General features: G+C 43.1%; 1 protein-coding gene across 10 annotated transcripts in view; it reads left to right on the forward strand.

Annotated features, from left to right (window-relative positions):
- The first annotated feature begins 6788 nt into the window (after positions 1-6788).
- Positions 6789-17916, forward strand: part of TCF7 (transcription factor 7) — a 104642-nt gene continuing 93514 nt past the window's right edge. For 3 of the 10 annotated variants that reach the window (XM_019478459.2, XM_019478462.2, XM_019478466.2), the window contains exons 1-3: positions 6793-7132; positions 7235-7301; positions 7780-7886. In XM_019478459.2, the coding sequence (XP_019334004.2) occupies positions 6950-7132; positions 7235-7301; positions 7780-7886 (357 nt within the window). In that variant the 5' untranslated portion in view covers positions 6793-6949. Of the gene's footprint in view, positions 7133-7234; positions 7302-7779; positions 7887-17916 lie in introns of all 10 variants that reach the window. The other 7 variants (XM_019478460.2, XM_006262157.4, XM_019478463.2 and 4 more) reach the window with 6 other exon arrangements.

Here is a 17916-nt window from a genome sequence, read left to right on the forward strand (position 1 = left end):
AACAAATTCACCTACTGTCTGCATGCCTCATTCCAACCTTGGCTTGTGATCAATAGATGTGTCTACACTGGGTGCCTTCAGCTCTTGGAGGTGTTGTTCTCAAGTACACTCCACCCTCTAACCATCACAATTTGCACACACCAAACCCAAGCAGTGATGCTGCTCGGAGCATGCTGTTGCTGCCTTTCTCCAGAAATCTCTGAGGCAGCCTTGGTGCTGCATTTCCAAGTTAGGCCCCTGAGAAGGTGGGTACATGGGAAGAGTGTAGTCAAGAGCAGCGCTCTCTAGGACCAGTGGAGAGGCAGTGTAGACATGATCTCCATCACGTCTTGCTGAGGTCAGCATTGAAGTTCTCAAAGGTCTAGACATCTGCAAAGTAAATAGGGACATTTCACAACTAGAGCATGCCCCTTATAGACAGCTTTGCCTTTCTTGTTCCATTCAGTGTTTTCAGTATAAAGAAAGTTAGAAAAAAAATGTCTAGACATATTATCATGCTGAGCATAAAGGAAATCCTATCACCTCCTTATTACCATCCTCGTTCCCTTCTGCCCCGTCCCTTTATCTATATTTTCCTCTTTCCCATTGCAGGCAGCATTCAAAAGTGAAAAATATTGGGAACTGTGGAGAACACCTTCTATTGCAGTTGAATTTTGGGAGAGACTTGACAAAGATCTGGGGAGCAATACAGAAGTAAACATTGGGGGCATCATCCTCTGATGCCTACACCAGCCATCCTGCTGAACTACCTGGCACCTTAGTTTGACCTCCCTTCTCTCTTTCCCCCTTTTCTGTCCCACATTTCTGCATAGCTCTAGCACTGGAAAGGAGGTGATTACACTTCAGTGAATCAGGAAGGGCTCTGAGCCAAGTGACTCAGAGGAATGTTCCTTTAGCAACGCTTCAGACACTGTCTCACATGACGTTCTCAACGCAAGCTTGGTTTAAATAAACAGATTGGAAGGTGGGTGCAAAAAAAGTACGTGGAAAACCATACGTGCAGAGTAACAATCAATGGGCTCTGTCGAATTGGAAGGATGTATCAAGTCAGGTTCTGCAAAGGTCTGTACAGTGTTTAGTACTAGCCATTGTTTTTGTTAACAAGCTGGATGATGTATACTTATTTAATGTGCAAACTATACCCAGGTGGAAGGGTTCTGCTCCATGGAGGACAGAATTAATATTCAAACCAATCTTAACAAATTGCAAAAATGCTCTGAGCTAAACAGGATGCAATTCAATATGGAAAAATGCAAAATAATTCACTAAGGTAAGAATAATCAATCACACAAATACAGGACAGGGAATGACTGACAAGGCAGCAGTGTGCAGAAAAACATCTGGAAGGGACAGTGGTTACAGTTGGTCAGAAATGTCATGCTGGGATGCATAAACAGGAGTACTGTATTTAAGAGAGGTGAAGTAACCCATCCACGGTACTCAGCACTAGCAATGTCCCGAGAATGATGTGGACCAATCACAGAAACTCCGCAGGAGACCACTAAAACGGATTAGCGATCTAAAAAACTTGAACTATGAGGATTTCATAGACATTCAGGCTGGAAGGGACCCTGGAGGATCATCGAGTCCAGCCCCAATGAAAAATGGAAAGAATGGGATATTTTAGTCTAGAGAAGACTGAGGGGAGAAATGAAAGCAGTCTTCAAATATGTGAAAAGGTTGCTACAAAGAAGGTAATAAATTGTTCTCTGTGTCCACTGGGGATAAGATAAGTAGTAATCCTTTCTAAGTGTATGGATAATTAAGGAATTAAAGAGATCGTCAAAGGAGGTTGTGAAATTTCCATCACTGGGAGTTTTTAAGAACAGGTTAGACAAACATCTGTCAGGTATAATTGAGGCATCGCTGATTTTGCCTTTGGGAAGGGGGATGGTCTGGATGACCTCTCAAGGTCCCCTCCAGCTTTATTTTCTATGATTTATTAAGATAGGAGCTTGCCAAAGCCTTGAGCTTTTCTCTACATGGGCTTCCTATGTTAATGTGGCGATCACAGAAAGAGCTGCAACCTAAATCCTTTTCTCTCCTTCCCACCAGGAACAGTGCCCATAAATCTCTCCAAGCAAGGCAGGCTAAAGCCTCTCTTGAGTTTCAGAGACAGTACATGCCTGTATAGACACCTTGTATGTCACATCTGTCTGGAAGAACAGAACATCTGGGTACCTTTGTATTTAATTTGCAAACAGAAGCCCATATATGAAGTCTTTCTCATGACATACACAACATTGTCATGTATAGCATCACGCCTATATGTTCGAATATACATTTTGTAAATAAAAAACAGCATTAGCTCAAATTTGACCCCCAAATGTAATGGAAAAATGAGAGCGAGCCTGCAAATGTTTATTCACGTGAATGGCTTTAACTCAATGGAGTGACTTGAGGAGGAGGGACAGGAGGAAGCAAGGCTTCTTACCATCTGCACCCCAAGCTTTCCAGGACTGAGTTATGAGAAGCCGACAGTGAAATGGACTATAAATTAAAGGTAGCACAATTGGAACTGACCAGTCCAATTTCCAGTGCAAAAAAATGAACAAACTACACAGAGTGAAAAATGGAAAATTTTAAAATCCTTTCAGTATTAATAATCTGAAGTGTCCTTTGTCCTAGGTAAGGAAACACATGTTTTAAAGTGAAATTTGTCTGAAGAGACTGCTCAAAGGGCTGAGAAAACTAGGCAGCTTAATGGATGTGGCCTTCTAGCAAAAGGTAAAACAAAGTATACTCAATGGGTCTGACAAAAAATATGTGTTTCTTGATACAGGAGGTTTCCCAATAATGATGATCTCCAGAACAGGTTTCACTCTTGTTTTAACGATTTGGCTGTGACCTTTGGAAAAGTATTCTTTGATCTTAGGTTTGCTTGGAGAGGGCCAGACCTTAGCTCTGACCAAGAGGCTGCTGGCTGCTTGCCTCCATCTTAGCATCTGCATACATTTCCAATACATCCAGAAAAGTGCATAGCCATTATCAAATAGCGTGAGTGTTGCAGCTTCAAGGGAGTCAACTGGATGTGGGTACTTTTCAAAGCAACCTTCTTACTGCTGCAAATGAACTGCCTTGATCAGATCAATGCACGGCCTAAAACTTGTCACCTAAGTCAAATAAGTTACTAAAAATGGTAGGAAATTAGCCTAGACAGAGAGCATGGAGGAGAGGGAAATGGGTAGATGCACCAATTGACCCTTTTTTCCTCCACAGACCAATAGTTCAAATCCTGGATTAGGCACTAGCTCCCCAAACTACAGCAAAACCCTACCCCACTGATATTTATATATCGCTATATATATCAAGATAAGGAGAGGAAGAAAGTTGAGATAAAAAAGGAGGTGCTGCAGCTCAAGAATAAGATAAGATGTAGTGCTTGTTACTAAAGTTGCAGTTTACCACTGATGGATCCATTCTCTCTCTTTTTAAGACTAGACAAACATGCCCAAAGCAAGCACACTGAGGTAGCTACATGAATGCAAATCCCTGCCGGACAAAACAGGGCTTGCAATGATTTGATATATATACAGATATGACCTACGCCCTCATGCTCGTTATCTTCAATGGAGCTGCAAAGATGCAGATAAGGATAGAATGTGGCCAAAGACAGGAACAGAGCAGTTAATCACAACTGATACAGAGAACATGAAAAAATGTAGGAAGATCACCAAAAGGGTCAACTAAAGACTATTTCAGTCTGAACAGCAATATTCCCATTGACTTCAGGACATCCAAAGTAAGGTGTACACTGAAGTGAGGCTGTCCTTCACATGGTGATAAAGAATGTTATATGTTTGGTTTAACACACTGGTACAGCATCTGGACCACATATTCAGTGCTGGATGATGGATGAATGGGTAGGTAGAAAGGTAGACCCCCTTTATTGTTTGATCTGGGTTGGGACCTGCAACTTTTAGAGTTAAAAGGTTCTGAAAAGTCATTGTAACCAATTATTTGAGGGACAGTTAGAAACTAACAGTTCTGGCAGGAGATATGCCTATTTATTTTAAGCATCTGCCCATTAAAAATAAAAGAACAGAAAAAAAAGCCCACGTCTGAGGCACAAAGATGACATCACAATACATTTCTTAATTCACAAATGACTGCACCTTTCCAAAAATATTAAAATGGAAATATTGGATTGATTTAATCACCCATACAAACAGAACAGTATAATGAAGATACTTATTGCCAAACTGGTTTCTTGGGACCTTTTCCATGTAAATAATACAAATCAAACCTTGAAGTTCAGGGTAGATATGATCTGACATACAAGCCAAGTTTTTCTTTTTCCTTTGATCCAATGCCAAAAATATATCCAAGGTAAAATTGTGTTTAATGATTTTCCATTTCAATTTTAAAATTTGGATATTCATCATATGGAAACTTGCCTATAGTACTTAAAAGATCAGTCTAGCTACACTGACTCACCGCCCTAAACAAAATGATCTCCTAACATTTGCAAAAAAATGGAAACATGCATGCAAGTGTCTGCGGCATGCTCTCTGATGAGATTCCCCATTATCTCACGGGGGTTAGCAGTGTGTTTTGTACACACCCATTCAGAATCAGCAAATATTTCTAGCACTGGTTTTCCTCTTTCAGATGTAAGTATTCGTACCTAGAGGTCTGAGGAAAATAAAATGGACCGGCCTTTGTTTTCTAAATGGGGTCCCAACTTCACCACATGCTGCCTTGCCTGTCTGCAAATAGCCAGGATACACTCTGTGAACTGCAGTGAATTGTCTTGGAAGAAAAGCTCTGAGCGTGTTAGTCTTATTTTGATCTGCAGACTCATTTGGTATTTGCTGTATATTAAAGCTTCAGTGTTATTTTTATTTTTTACTTTTAAGTGGAAAAAATAGCTCTTTCTTTAGACCCATGTCTTGATCTAAGAACAGGTTAAAGATTCTGCTATGCAAAAATCTACATGAATAAAGGGAAATATGCTTAATTAATATTTTTATAATTAGGTACCTTGAAGTGAATTTAGGCGCCTAGCTTTAGGCATCCGATTTTGAGGAACCAGCTCTTCTGAATAATACAAAATCCCATATATTTTTTTTAACTTCCATAGATTGGTAACTAGTAGATTTAGGGATACAGCTGGACTCCTTTCTCCATTCGCTCGAATGTGTGGATCAAGGTTAATGAAAATAAGATGGATCTTTCATTTTGAGTCTTAAATATAATATTATTAAATGTGCCCACCAGAAACGTAGGCTAAAATATTTGCTCTGCTTGAAGATTATGTGATATTTGTATTCTAAGCCTCACCACAGTGGGTTTCTTTAAATAGAAGCTATACTTTACTCTTAAATTGCTTAAGGCAAAGGAAGCAGAGATGATGTTTTTATGAATGTTTAAATGCAAATGGCACGGAGAGTGAATGCTATGCTAGCTAACATCAAAGGCTCACCAAAGTCTCTGCATTAATGAGGCTCTTTGTTTCCTGGATCACAGATTACAACAGGTTTCCAACTCATTGCCAAGGTTTTATCTCCATTTGGGAGGGCTGTAAATCTCAGACGATTTTTTTTTTTCACATGCAAAACAAGAGGCTCATCTGAAAGGAAAAAAACCTCAAAGTAGCAAATATTTCATTCAAATTATGATTCCTCCAACTGCTCCTTGCTTGCTATTTAAAATAATAATAATAACAATAATAATAATAATAATATCTCGAAAAGAAAAGGCATTTGCAAGCGGATTCCCCTTGCCGGGGGCGGGGGCGAGGAGCAGCATCCTCCCCGGACCCGGCTGGTGGGGGCCAGCGGCTGCCGACGGGCCCCCTTGGGTCACGTTTCAAGAACAAGACACGAAGTAAGGAGCCCGGCCCGGCCCCTCGCCCTTCTCACCCCGACAAAGGGCTCCCCGGCGGCGGGAGGCAGGCGCGGGGCGGCCCGGGGCCGGGGCCGGGACCGGCCGCCCGACGCAAGCGCTGGGCGCCGGGTCGTGGGGCCGCCAGCCCCGGGCTCAGCCCCGCCACGTGCCAGGGCCCGGCCCCGCGTCTGCTCCGCCGCCTCCTTTACCCCGAGCCCCGGCAGTGTGTGCGTGTGTGTGTAAGAGCCTACAACCCCCCAGCCCCTCCCCCGAGCCTTGTGTGCGTGTGCATGTGTGTGCAAGAGCCACGCAGCCCAGCCCCTCCGAGCCGTGTGCATGGGTGTAAGAACCACACAACCCCCCAGCCCCTCTCTCGAGCTGTGTGTGTGCATGTGTCAGTCACACAACCCTCCCAGCCCCTTCCCCGAGCTCTCTGCGTGTGCATATGCGTGTGCACGTGTGTGTAAGTCACACAACCCTCCAGCCCCTCCCTCGAACTGTGTGTGCATGTGTGTAAGAGCCTACAACCCCCCAGCCTGTCTCTCGAGCTGTGTGCGCACGTGTGTGTGCATGTAAGAGCCTACAACCCCCCCAGCCCCTCCTCCGAGCTGTGTGTGCATGTGTAAGAGTCACACAACCCCCAGCCCCTCCCGAGCCGTGTGTGTGTGTGCATGTGTGTAAAAGTCACACAACCCCCCACCCCTCTCCCGAGCTATGTGCACATGCGTGTGTAAGAGCCCCCAGCCCCTCCCCCGAGCCGTGTGTGTGTGTGTGCACATGTGTGCATGTGCGTGTGCAAGAGCCGCCCCTCCCCGCCCCGCCCCGCCCCCGCGCCGTCACTCAGCGGCTCTTTGATGCGAGCGGGGGGCGGGCGCGCTCACACGGGCAGCTCCGCTCCGCTCCGCTCCGCTCCGAGACTTCTCTGCAAACTTTCCCGGGGCGGCGCGGAGCAGCGCGGGGCCGGGGCCGGGGCCGGGGCCGGGGGCGGGCCGGGGGCGCCGCGGAGCCGGGATCCGTGCGCGCTGCAGCGCTCTGCCCGCTTTGATCTGGGCGCGGGGGAGCCGCTCGCTCGCTCGCCTTAAAAAGTTGCGGCTCGGCGGCGGCGGCGGCTGCAAGGAAGATGCCCCAGCTCGGCGGCGGCGGCGATGACCTGGGGGCCACGGACGAGATGCTGGCCTTCAAGGACGAGGGCGAGCAGGAGGAGAAGATCCCGGAGCACGCCTTCACCGAGCGCGACCTGGCCGACCTCAAGTCCTCGCTGGTGAACGAGTCGGAGGGCGGCGGGCAGGCGGCCGGGGCCGAGGTGAGCGCCTGCCTTGTGGGGGGAAGAGCTGGGGGCCCCGGGCTGACCCGCACCCGGACCCGGACCGTGACCCCGCTCTGCTTTTCTCTCCTCCCCACGCAGGCGATCCGGCGCGCGCAGGATCCGCAGAGGGTTTATCAGGACAAGCTCCCGGAGCCCATGGAAGATGGTCAGTCCCCTCCCCTCCCCTCCCCGCGTCCAGCAGGGGTAGATCAGGGGGCAGGTTGTGCCCCATATCAGAGCAGGAGGAAACTTGGATCCTGCCTGGCTGTGCCAGAGCTCCATGCTCTCCTTTATTATCTCCTGTCTTCGCAGCTCTTTCTTTTCCCCTCCTGCCTGAAACACTTAGGGGGGGACCTGGGCAGATGCAGGGGGGAGGGAAAGCGTGGCCCCCAGCAGACACAACACGACTGCCGTGAGCGAGCGGCACAAGAGTGAACGCTTCCATAGCGAGGCAGGGCCCGCACGTCCGGCTTCGTCACTGCTGCCAACTTGGAGCCAAAGGTGGGGTGGGCAAAGCAGGGGTGTAGGCAAATGATGCTTGGGAATAGTGCCTCTCGCCCAGAGGGGACCAGCACACATTGCACCTCCGAGGCAGAGGAGTAGTGTGTTGTCACCCGAATACTCATGACATTTAATTTTAACAGGTATCAAGCATCAGGACACAGGGATGTACAAAGGATCTGCTTATTCTAGCTACCCTTTTCTAATGCTCCCAGACCCATACCTGCCAAATGGATCTATGTCACCTTTGGTGAGTTCCTCATCTAATTATTTAAGAAGTTTTCTATCCTCTGGCTGTTGAAGTATGTCGCAGTTGCCATGCCGTCGTATGTTAACACTTTTTCCGACTAGCATGCAGCATTATTTCTCAAACGTCCAGAATTATGCCCTACTGAAACTAAGGGCAGACGACTGGGAATGGTAGATAAGGGGCAGCAGCAAAACACTGGGATCTTTTGGAATTCACCAGTGCAGTTTCTTCTTCAATCTCTTCGTCCTCCAATTTAATCTCCTTTGCTTTTTGGTTTTTTACTGTTTTTTTTTTATGGATGCCCCTTCATTTAGCTATGCACAGGTATTGCAGACAAGTGATGTGGGAGACTTTGAGGATTAATTTTGTATCCATCAGTTTAATTTTATATCTATGGACCCTGCTTTTAAAATGGCTTGTGCTTTGGCCTCCATAATGAAAGTGCTTGCTGATGGATGGGCTCTGCACACATGGACACCTTAACTGTTTTTACAATAATTGCAATTGGTCCTTCGTGAAATGATCTAATGTTAATGGAGGAGATATGTGAATGTTTTTTATCTAAAGAAGTTTCTGCCTTATTGTAAAAAAAAAAAAAAAAAAAAAAAAAAAAAAAAAGTCAAATATGTTCTGGTAACTAGACACAGTTTGTTACCTTGTAGTGAGTTTTGCCACATGGATTCCTAAATACAGTGCCGCACTCCGAGGGTTTCTGGTAAAATCTTTCCTTTATACAGAAATTACAGTAGGGCATTACACTCTTATTCACACCACTGTGAATCTTGAATATAATTTAAACAATTTCAACCACTATTCTGGATTTAGAGCTGTGTAAATGAACAGAACAGAATATAGTTCATCGTATTTCATCTTAATTTTTATCTCAAAGATAAGATTTTGAAGAATATATTTTGATCATCATATAAGCCTGAAGATTAACTGAGGTACAACTAGTACCAAATATGGGAGTTTCAGTCAGTTCTGTATTAGAAAAGTAGGAGTAAGAAACTGGTGCTGTGTTGGGGGGTGCTGTGAAACAATCTTTGAGTTAAAATTCAAAAGATTTCAGCATCAGACGGTTAAAGTAGTTAGCTTCTAAGGTGATCATGGCGCTATTCCTTCAATCTGCCATCTCCGTAATGCAGCCCTTCTTCGTTGCACTCCCCAGAGCAGACCTTTAGCTGGTGTAAATTGTCAGAATTCCACTGAAATCAGTTTTCACCAGCTGGGGATCTCGCCTGCATTTCTATAATCTCCTTCATGTTACAGGAAGAAATGATACATTTACAAAGGAGCAAATGCAAAGTATTTTTAATACAAAAATGCATTCCTTTTATTACATTTTACCCACATTTTTGTTACTTCAAGTCCTATTAATCCTCTCATTTCTCTAACATAATGCTATGCAACATATATATATATGGCTTTGTGTCAACACAAGTTGTATGTGTATGTGTGTGTGTGTGTGTGTGTATATATATATATATATATATATATATATATATATATATATATATAAACTTTTTTTTACAATGGCATTCATTTGTGCTGCCTGGTGGAGAACTTAGATGAGTTGTCACTTGTGTTGACACAAAGCCATTGAAGTGCTGCAGAAATTTGTGAATTTTTCTTTTAATCTTAAATCCTGGAACATTTTTACTGTATTGGTTAGCAAACTGTGACTAGCCCCTTACCGTGGCTAATGTAAAAAAGGTCAAGTTCACAAGTAGAGCAGCAGGATAATATAGTACAGAAACCAGAAGTGTGAAAAGTGGCAAGTCGAGTAGGCATGTTCAAAGTCTATTAAAATTGGTAGAAACTGTTCCATTGATGTTAATGGACTTCTGTTGAGGCCCACAGAGATTATGTAGCGCTTTAGGTTCTGTCACTCAAGAAGCCAATATAATTTTTCTAAATAAAAATCTGCTACCTGTTTAAGGATATTGGAGGTTTTCTTCCATAAATCAAATAAAAGTTGCTAGTTTTTCCTTTTATTCTCTGAGGTTGAAAATTACAGTAGGGGTACCGTTTCCTAAGGGTTTGATTGCTACCTGGTAGAAAAGTACAGTACGTACAACTATTCCAGCTATAATACCTACAAGTACCCCCTTTTCCCTGGGCATTTTAGTCTATGCTTGGTATTGACTGATTGTACAAATGTTGTTTTATTAAGTACATTACTTCTTTCATTTGTGATTGTGTAAATATAGCGCATGTTTTATAAGAAGTGAAACTTGATTTAGTTTTTATTCCCAGTAATTGCAGGAGCAGTATTATAACTGTAGATTTGGGATACGCATCCACCAAAAATATTCTATTTAATTAAAATTCTAGCAGGTTAGAGTTTGGATTATTTTTTCCTATTTCTAATGTGTGAACAAATGGGATGATGCTTCATGGTCATACATGTATTAGTAGTGAAGAGCTTATTCTATCTAACCAGAGTTTCCTGTAAACACTTTGAGAGTGGCTGGCATTAATTTTATAGTTTCAAAAAAAACCCTAAGCAGTGTTTTCTGAAGCTGTCAAAGGGCGTATTCCATTAAACTGTTGGAAAATAGATCTCAGTAATAATGAAGCTCCCTTAAAGATCAAGGGCATTCTGAGTGAAGCCTGAAAGTTGAACCTCCACCCTGTCATGGATTATAAAACCACAGCTTGTTTGAGGACTCCTCTTTTACCTAGATGTGGTGCTGTGAATTAAGGCTGTAGTTAGTTCCAAGTGCCACTGCTTCTGTAGGTGTGTCACAAAGTATTATTGTAATGACATTTTCTTGTTATTGTCTTACTAGCCCCAGACGTCACGTCGTTTCCTAAGGGTTTGATTGTTACCTGGTAGCTAAAGTAATAAAGCAAGGATGCTTAAAGGAGTATTTTTAAGGCCCTAATTGTAACAGTAGAATTATACTTGGAGTCCTAAGGTATATCTGCCAATATACATTTTGTCATAAATCTGGTCATGTCTTTTACCTCCTGCACCCAGTGTCACTCTTGAATTAAAAACGGTTTGGTGCTTGAATTCAGCTGTTCTAGTTGATTAGTTTTGCTCTCCCCTTACAGTAAGACGGTGGTTAAGAGCCACATTTTAGGATACAACATGCTGTTTGACACTCGGGGCCGTACTTACGATAGACTGCAAAGATCTTTTTCATGCATTTATGATCTACCATGTTGATGATTGCTTGTGCCTCCTTTGCACTGGGCCATAAAGTCTCCTAGAGTAGCATTTGCATCACGCTACAGTGGGCTGGGAATTTCTACACAAAATGGTTTCAACACCAGACAGGTAGAAGGGCTAGAGAGAGAGTCCCACCTCTGAAACACCAGGAATATGGGGATTAGGGAGTTTACTTGAGACAGGAGACCTAGGATTAAATGTCCTGACCTGAAAGACTTGGCATTACTAAGGTCTCTCACATATCAGGTAAATGCCCTCATCTCCTGGTTCTCAATCAGGGTGCTGTGGCACAGTGGGGTGCCGCCAGATCCTTTGAAGGGTGCTGTAAATTGTGAGATTAGCAAAGGGTGAGGAGATAAGCACTGCAGGTGAGCAGAGTCTCTGGCTCTTCCCAGCCTGGCCAGTCTTCCACCCCCAGTGCCTGGCTCCTCTGCAAGGAGGTAAGCACTGCAATATAGAAATCAGCTTTTGAAATCGGGTGCCCCTCAATTCATACATGTTATGGAAGAGTGCTTCAGCTCCAATGAGAGATGCCTCAAATCCAGAAAGGGTTGAGGACCAGTAGGCTATTCTCAGATGGGCCTTTCTGTGTCTCTCATTGTTCCTAAAACGCCTTGAAGGGCACTGGGTTCAACCTGATACAGAATGGGAAAAGTGGTGAGAAGCTTTACAGGATAGGACAACCATTCCTCATCTAGCTGTCCAGTGCAGGTGGGACACTTGCGCATCAGGAGCCTAACTGAGCGCTGTACCACTGCAATGCTCTAACTTGTCCCATAACACGTTGTCTAGGATTTGCCAGTTAAATACCTACATTAAACTTCCATCCAAAAGGGGAAAACAATTGAACTCTTGAAAAATTTTGCAGGATAGGGGAGCGATTTCTCACCTAGCTCTGCATTGTTGGTGGTCCAGCATGTACCAGTTAATTCTACACTCTGTACTCTGGAAAAGCTCCAGTTTTCCCAGAGAAGGATGTGTGGGATTTACCGCTTAAATATTTTCATGGAACTTGCGGTGAACATTAACATATTCAGGAGCTGTTTTTCGACATGAAATACCAAATCAAAAAATGATATCCTTTTTTAAACAGTACAAATGACTTCAAACCAAATGAAGGTTCTTTCTTGGTGGGAATGTCTGGCTCTTAGGTTACAAACATTAGATGTAAAACATGTTAAAACTTTGATCAGATAAAAAATATTTTTCTTGCACAGGTGGTATAATTGACTTTAGACCTGAGGGAGTTTTCCGAATGTTGTTACGTCTTGTAGCATGTGGTAGTTAAAAATTTTAAGAAGCTCTTATATGCTCTTTATTTTTATTAATAGGCATATTGTATACAGCAGTGATTCTCAGCAAGGCTCCTGTGACACAAACATGCTGCCTGCACTGGACAGCTAGATTAGGAGTGGTTTTCCTATCCTGTAAAGCTTCGCAACCTTTTCCCCATTCTGTATCGGGATGAACCCAGTGTCGCAGGGCACAGTGTTAGTACTGTTAGGGGTACAGATGTGATTCACAAGATAAACCCAAAGATTTCAAATAGGAATCCATTGTGTTACAAGCATTATGACCCATTGTGGTCTTTCTGAGTTCTTTGCAACAGAAGAATTGCTCTTTAATTTTTTTCCATAGTCAAAAAATTAGTGAAAACTAAGAGCTGGGTGCCTTGAGCCTAACGAGAGGTTTCTCAAATATAACAAGGTTGAGAACCACTGAGATAAAGGAATGAGCTGTGTTGTCCTGTAAGTTGTAGAGCCCCAAATTGCCCCACTTAAGTCAATGACTGAATATCGATATTGATTTTTGATTTCTAAATTTTGTTCTCTCTTTCCATGCAGCTCAGTTCAATACAATGGGCCTGTTGGGTAAGTGAGGGCAGAATTCAGTCTTTCCAATAAAAGTCTGTAATGCTAAAAATTCTTGCTCACACTTGGTCCTTTTGAGATACCAAAATGAGGGGTCACTGTGCAGATCTTGCACATGTTAAAACTCTGATTACTCACAGTCTGCTGGACTCACTGAGCGTGGTTGTCCCTTGATTGGAGCCAGATTTAGGGATAGTCGCAATAGGCATAAGTCAAGGATCCCAGGTCCCAAAGTCTTGTGTTAATATCCGAATTAGTTTGTGTCAAAGGAGACTCTTTCTCTGCTATTAGCAGTGTAGCATGTAGAGCACAGGGCGGGGTAGTTCAGTTGCTTCTTTACAAAACTTTAGCGTTTGCTCAGTATTAAAAAAAGTTTGCCCATCCTAAATCAAACACATCGCTCAAAGGATCTTTGCCAGAATTACCATCTGCAGTCTATTTTACCTGAGAGGAATCCAGATGTGTCCTAGAGCAACCTGTCAGTTTTATGCCTCCTCTATTCTAGGCAAAGACCGAGCCAAACTATTTCACTGCCTTTCCTCCGACATGGATGTCTAGTCTTGATCCTGTCCAGTTTCCTTCAAACACTGTGTTGAAATATCAACTAAGACATGGTCCCTAGCTCTAGTATGTGAACAGGGAAATCATCACCGTCTTAGGCAGTGCCCAGCAGTTTGGTGTGGAACCTGGGACTTCAGGGAGCAACCCAAATATACTTGAAGCTTGGAATTTTGTTGGCTCGCATGCCCATTGGTACACCTACTGCCACGGCCTACGGTGAATTATGAAAACAGTGCATCGTGAAATTGGGGCTTTAGGATTGTTTCCTCTGGTCCTGGCAAAACCAGTGTCCGAATTCCTTTAGCTTGTGCTTTTTCAGAATTTGTCACATTCTGCATGTCCCAGTCTCTCTCTTTCTGTGCTCAGCCATGTCAAGCCTTGGATGGGCTTAGATAAGCAGCTAGAAAAAAACAGGATCTCTGTGCTTTACCAGCGGTGCCTGCTGCTGAGTGCCGTTAATGTATCCAGTGTGATCCCAGGTAGTTTCTCTAGACAGTGGGTCCTGCACAGCTGGGCACCAGCTGGATAGTACTTTGGTCCCAGAGCTGCCAACAACTGATCCCTGCCAGAGTCATCTGAAGAAATCCCTGGTCAGCAGACATCCCAGCAGGAAGAAAGACAATTTGTTTCCTCTCCCCTGACTAAACCATACTCCCTTCCTCCAGCTCTTCACCTTCCTTGAGCCAGGATGAAGGCTAAGCTAGTTCTTTATATTCAAGTAGGATGCTAGATAGATAAGCATACCAAGAAATGGGTCCTCCAAGTTGATTTATTTCATGTTTGATTCAGCTCTGGTTATATCCTGACGAAAGTTCTTCTTTCCTTTCACTCTATTAGTTTCAAAGCAGAACTTCCCATTGAAAGCAATGACAGTGATGGCATGATATGACCTTGTGTGGGTCTGATATAAACTTACGTTTAAAATTCTTTTGAATTAAAAAGCAGGGAAAAATCTCAAATGGAAGCAAACAAAAGTTATTATATAGGTCCATATACCCAGACAATATTTTCCTCATTCAAAGAATGTATATCCTTATATTCCCTTAAGCATCTATTCACAAACTACCTATGACTTCTTGTGTTAATACTGAGCACTGTTTATCGCTGGGATGTTAACTCTGGCATATGGTAAAGCCACTGCTTATAAAAGTTCCTGGTTGTTGTTTTCTAAAATGTTACCAAATCAGCTGTTGAGAATGTCAGAAAATCAAAACACAACATAAACCACAGCTCACAAGGCCCATCTATGTTAATGATTAATGTCCTGGAAATTTTCAGTTAGAAGAACAAAGTGATTTTCTAGTTAATCAGGCACACAATGTATCTGAGAGGATGGCATATATTTATTCAGTCTAATATTCATAATTTGAACAATGCTAGAGAGAGATTTAAATGAAAGAGTGACTGTAAAGCAATATTGCTGCAAGCTCAGGACTTTACACATCACATTTCAGGCTGCAGTAATTTTTTTATGGCCAATTTACAGACACTATTAAGCTCCTATGTTCAGATGGAAACTCTGACAAGCATGTAAGTTCAGGGTTGCTGATAGATGCTACTCACTTTTACCTGTTCGTGTAACCACACACATTTTTTGTGACTAAACATGCAGACACATTAGTAAGTCTGTATGACTGACTGCATTCATTGCTTTCATAGTGTAAAGGTAAAGAGCTAGATTCGAATCGCAGATCCATGAGCAGATTGCATTGCTGTATATCTTAGAAAATCTGCTGGTGTAGCAGATTGTCAAGGTGTGGGTTCTGTGCACAGCACGCCTGAGATTAAAATCTGATCCTTACTGTACACTTAGACACACGTATCAGGATGGTGGATCCATCAGGATGGTGGAGACGTAACAGACTATCTTAAGGAAGTATCTATCACTTGTGTTTGCTCTACCTCTTCAGTTGCAGTTGGCTGCAGTTAGGCTGGTGGTAGTTCAGGAACAACATATTTAATTTCCTTAGCACAGCTCAGCATTCCTTTCCCTCAGTGATTCACTTCATGGCTTTAGGAGCAAAGGAAATGCATAGCCCAGTATGCTTTTTCGTTATCAGTGTGGGATATATTTTAAGTGAATGACGTGAGTTGTTTTTATAGGGAGATGAATGACATTTCTTGGGCAGAGTAGGTTTGTGTAAACGATAATAAAGTCTGTGGATTTGCCATTCTGTATTAGATCTTCTTCCTGGGATACAAGTCACAGCTTCCCCATGAAAGTCCCAAGGGTTTTGTGCATTGATTGCTACTGATGGATTCTGACATAAGCCACTTCAGCTACAGTGTTGGTCTTCCACAACGGATTGTGCTATAACGATTCCTTATACAGTGTATTGCCAAAACCAGGCCTGTAGCTTCTCTCTTGTTCCCCACCTTAAAGAAATGCTGCATTTTACTGAGTCAGTCTAAGCAGGATCATTTGACCCTCATCCCTAGTCTGCACCTTTTTATGCCTCTCCCATTGCAGCTTACTTCTTTCATTTTGGTGCTGCGAAGAGCTAGCGAGCTTCTTTCAAAGCATGCTTTACATCATTGCCTTGTAATTTTCCAATAGTGGGTGGAGGGCACAAGAGCAGTGAAATGCATACATTTATTGTCCTAGAGGAGACACCACACTAGGGGAATGTCTGCAGCCTACACAAAATCCTGTGTTGCTCCCAAAGTGAGATCTCATGAATATCCCTACATGGGCTCTTTCATGCACTATCCTTTCAAATATCTCTTCAAGGAAAAAGCTAAAACATGACATTTGCTCGTTAATCTTGTGGACGTGGAAGGTTAAGGAGGACTGGATGACTCAGAGAACCAATAACAGGATACAGAGTTGTCCGCTTCCTTGTTACTAGTTTGAATCTAGCTGACTCAGTAAACACCTAAAGTCCATTAGCATCTGATAGTTTTTCCCTTGGCCTGGCAGGAGCCAGCAGTCTTCGACCAGCTCCTGGTGCACCAGCATCAGCATTACAAACCTGCTATTGCAGTCGGTGCAGCAGACTCAGCAAATGGGGCAAGTCTGTAATGACATGAATGATAGCATGTCCTCTCATCCTGATGAGGCACACTATCTGTGCCCAAATTGTCCTATATATAAATGGGCGGCTTCATTTCCTCTCTAATTCAGTTCAGCACACATGAGCACTAAATCCACTTACTTCATTTGTTTGAAGGAAAGTACACGATGCAAGAATAATTCAAGTCATAAACTTCCAAAAGTGGCTTTTGCTCAGACACTTCTGATCCAAACTGGACAGAGAGCTCTTGTCCTTCATTGATCTCTCCATACCATGTAACTTAGCATGACCCCAGGACCCTCTGTCTTTTCTCATTTTGCGTTTAGATAATTATTCTCAAAGGACCATGTTCTGCCACACCACTGCTCCCATACAGGGGCTTCATGGAAATCAGTGGGACCACTGAGAGTGAGGTATTATTTAACTTGTCTAAAGGTTGCAGAATCCAGTGCTCAGTTAACATGCAGATGGAAGTCCCGTCGGAGTGAGCAGTTGACCATCCAGAAATGAGAAGCCTTTGAACAGCTAAACCTTTGTGGTTTAGATCTTAGCCCTTTTTCTTGTAGTTAGGAAGCCAGTTTGCTTTTCTCCAGATGCGTCAAGTTAATGTTTATTTCCATCCCTAACATTATCAAATATCCTAATGCATAACATTTTTCAAAAAATATCAATATGATGTGTGTTGTACCCTTAGTAAATGGTCCAGGTATAACATATGTATAGTATAATGATTCCACATTATAGTAAATAATGATTCATTTCTGAGGCATTGATGACCATTAAAATATTCTCTATATGATTAAGACTTCTTCCCCAATATTGTTGTTGGGTAAAGGACTCGGCTTGTATTCAGTGGTCCAGATGTAGTATCATTCCTGTAGCATGAGATTGTTGTGGAGTCACTAAAGAATATGTTGACTGTTCCTGGTTTTCTCTCCTTCTGTGTCTTTCAGTCTTTTAGTGATAAAGAAATAGGGGCTGGGTAACGATGTGTACATCATGGCAAAATTGGTTTTTGGGCTCACGTGTACCCAGGCTGTCACGCTGGCCAGAAGTTCGGGATTGAAGGGTCACTAAAATTCTTAAAGCTACCTTTGCATTCCCGTTCACTGGACATGAACTAGAGACTGCTCAATTGCACCAAAAACTCTGGTGTGTTGCAGGGTCCCAAAACGAGTGCCGTCTTAAAACAAAAGATCTCGACAGTGAAGAGCGAGTTTTAAAAACAAACCCAACCTGAATTCTTAGACTCTAGAGTACTTTCCCCATCCAGTTTATAACAGCTTTAAGTCCGACTAAATGATAGACAAAACATCTCAACAGTATCCCTTTTGTTACTTTGAGCCTTTGGAACTGTATACACAAAATACACATTTGTGTAAAAGAGCTACACAGTAATCACAGAC

Source organism: Alligator mississippiensis, chromosome 9, assembly GCF_030867095.1.
Source record: "Alligator mississippiensis isolate rAllMis1 chromosome 9, rAllMis1, whole genome shotgun sequence".
Classification (NCBI taxonomy): domain Eukaryota; kingdom Metazoa; phylum Chordata; order Crocodylia; family Alligatoridae; genus Alligator; species Alligator mississippiensis.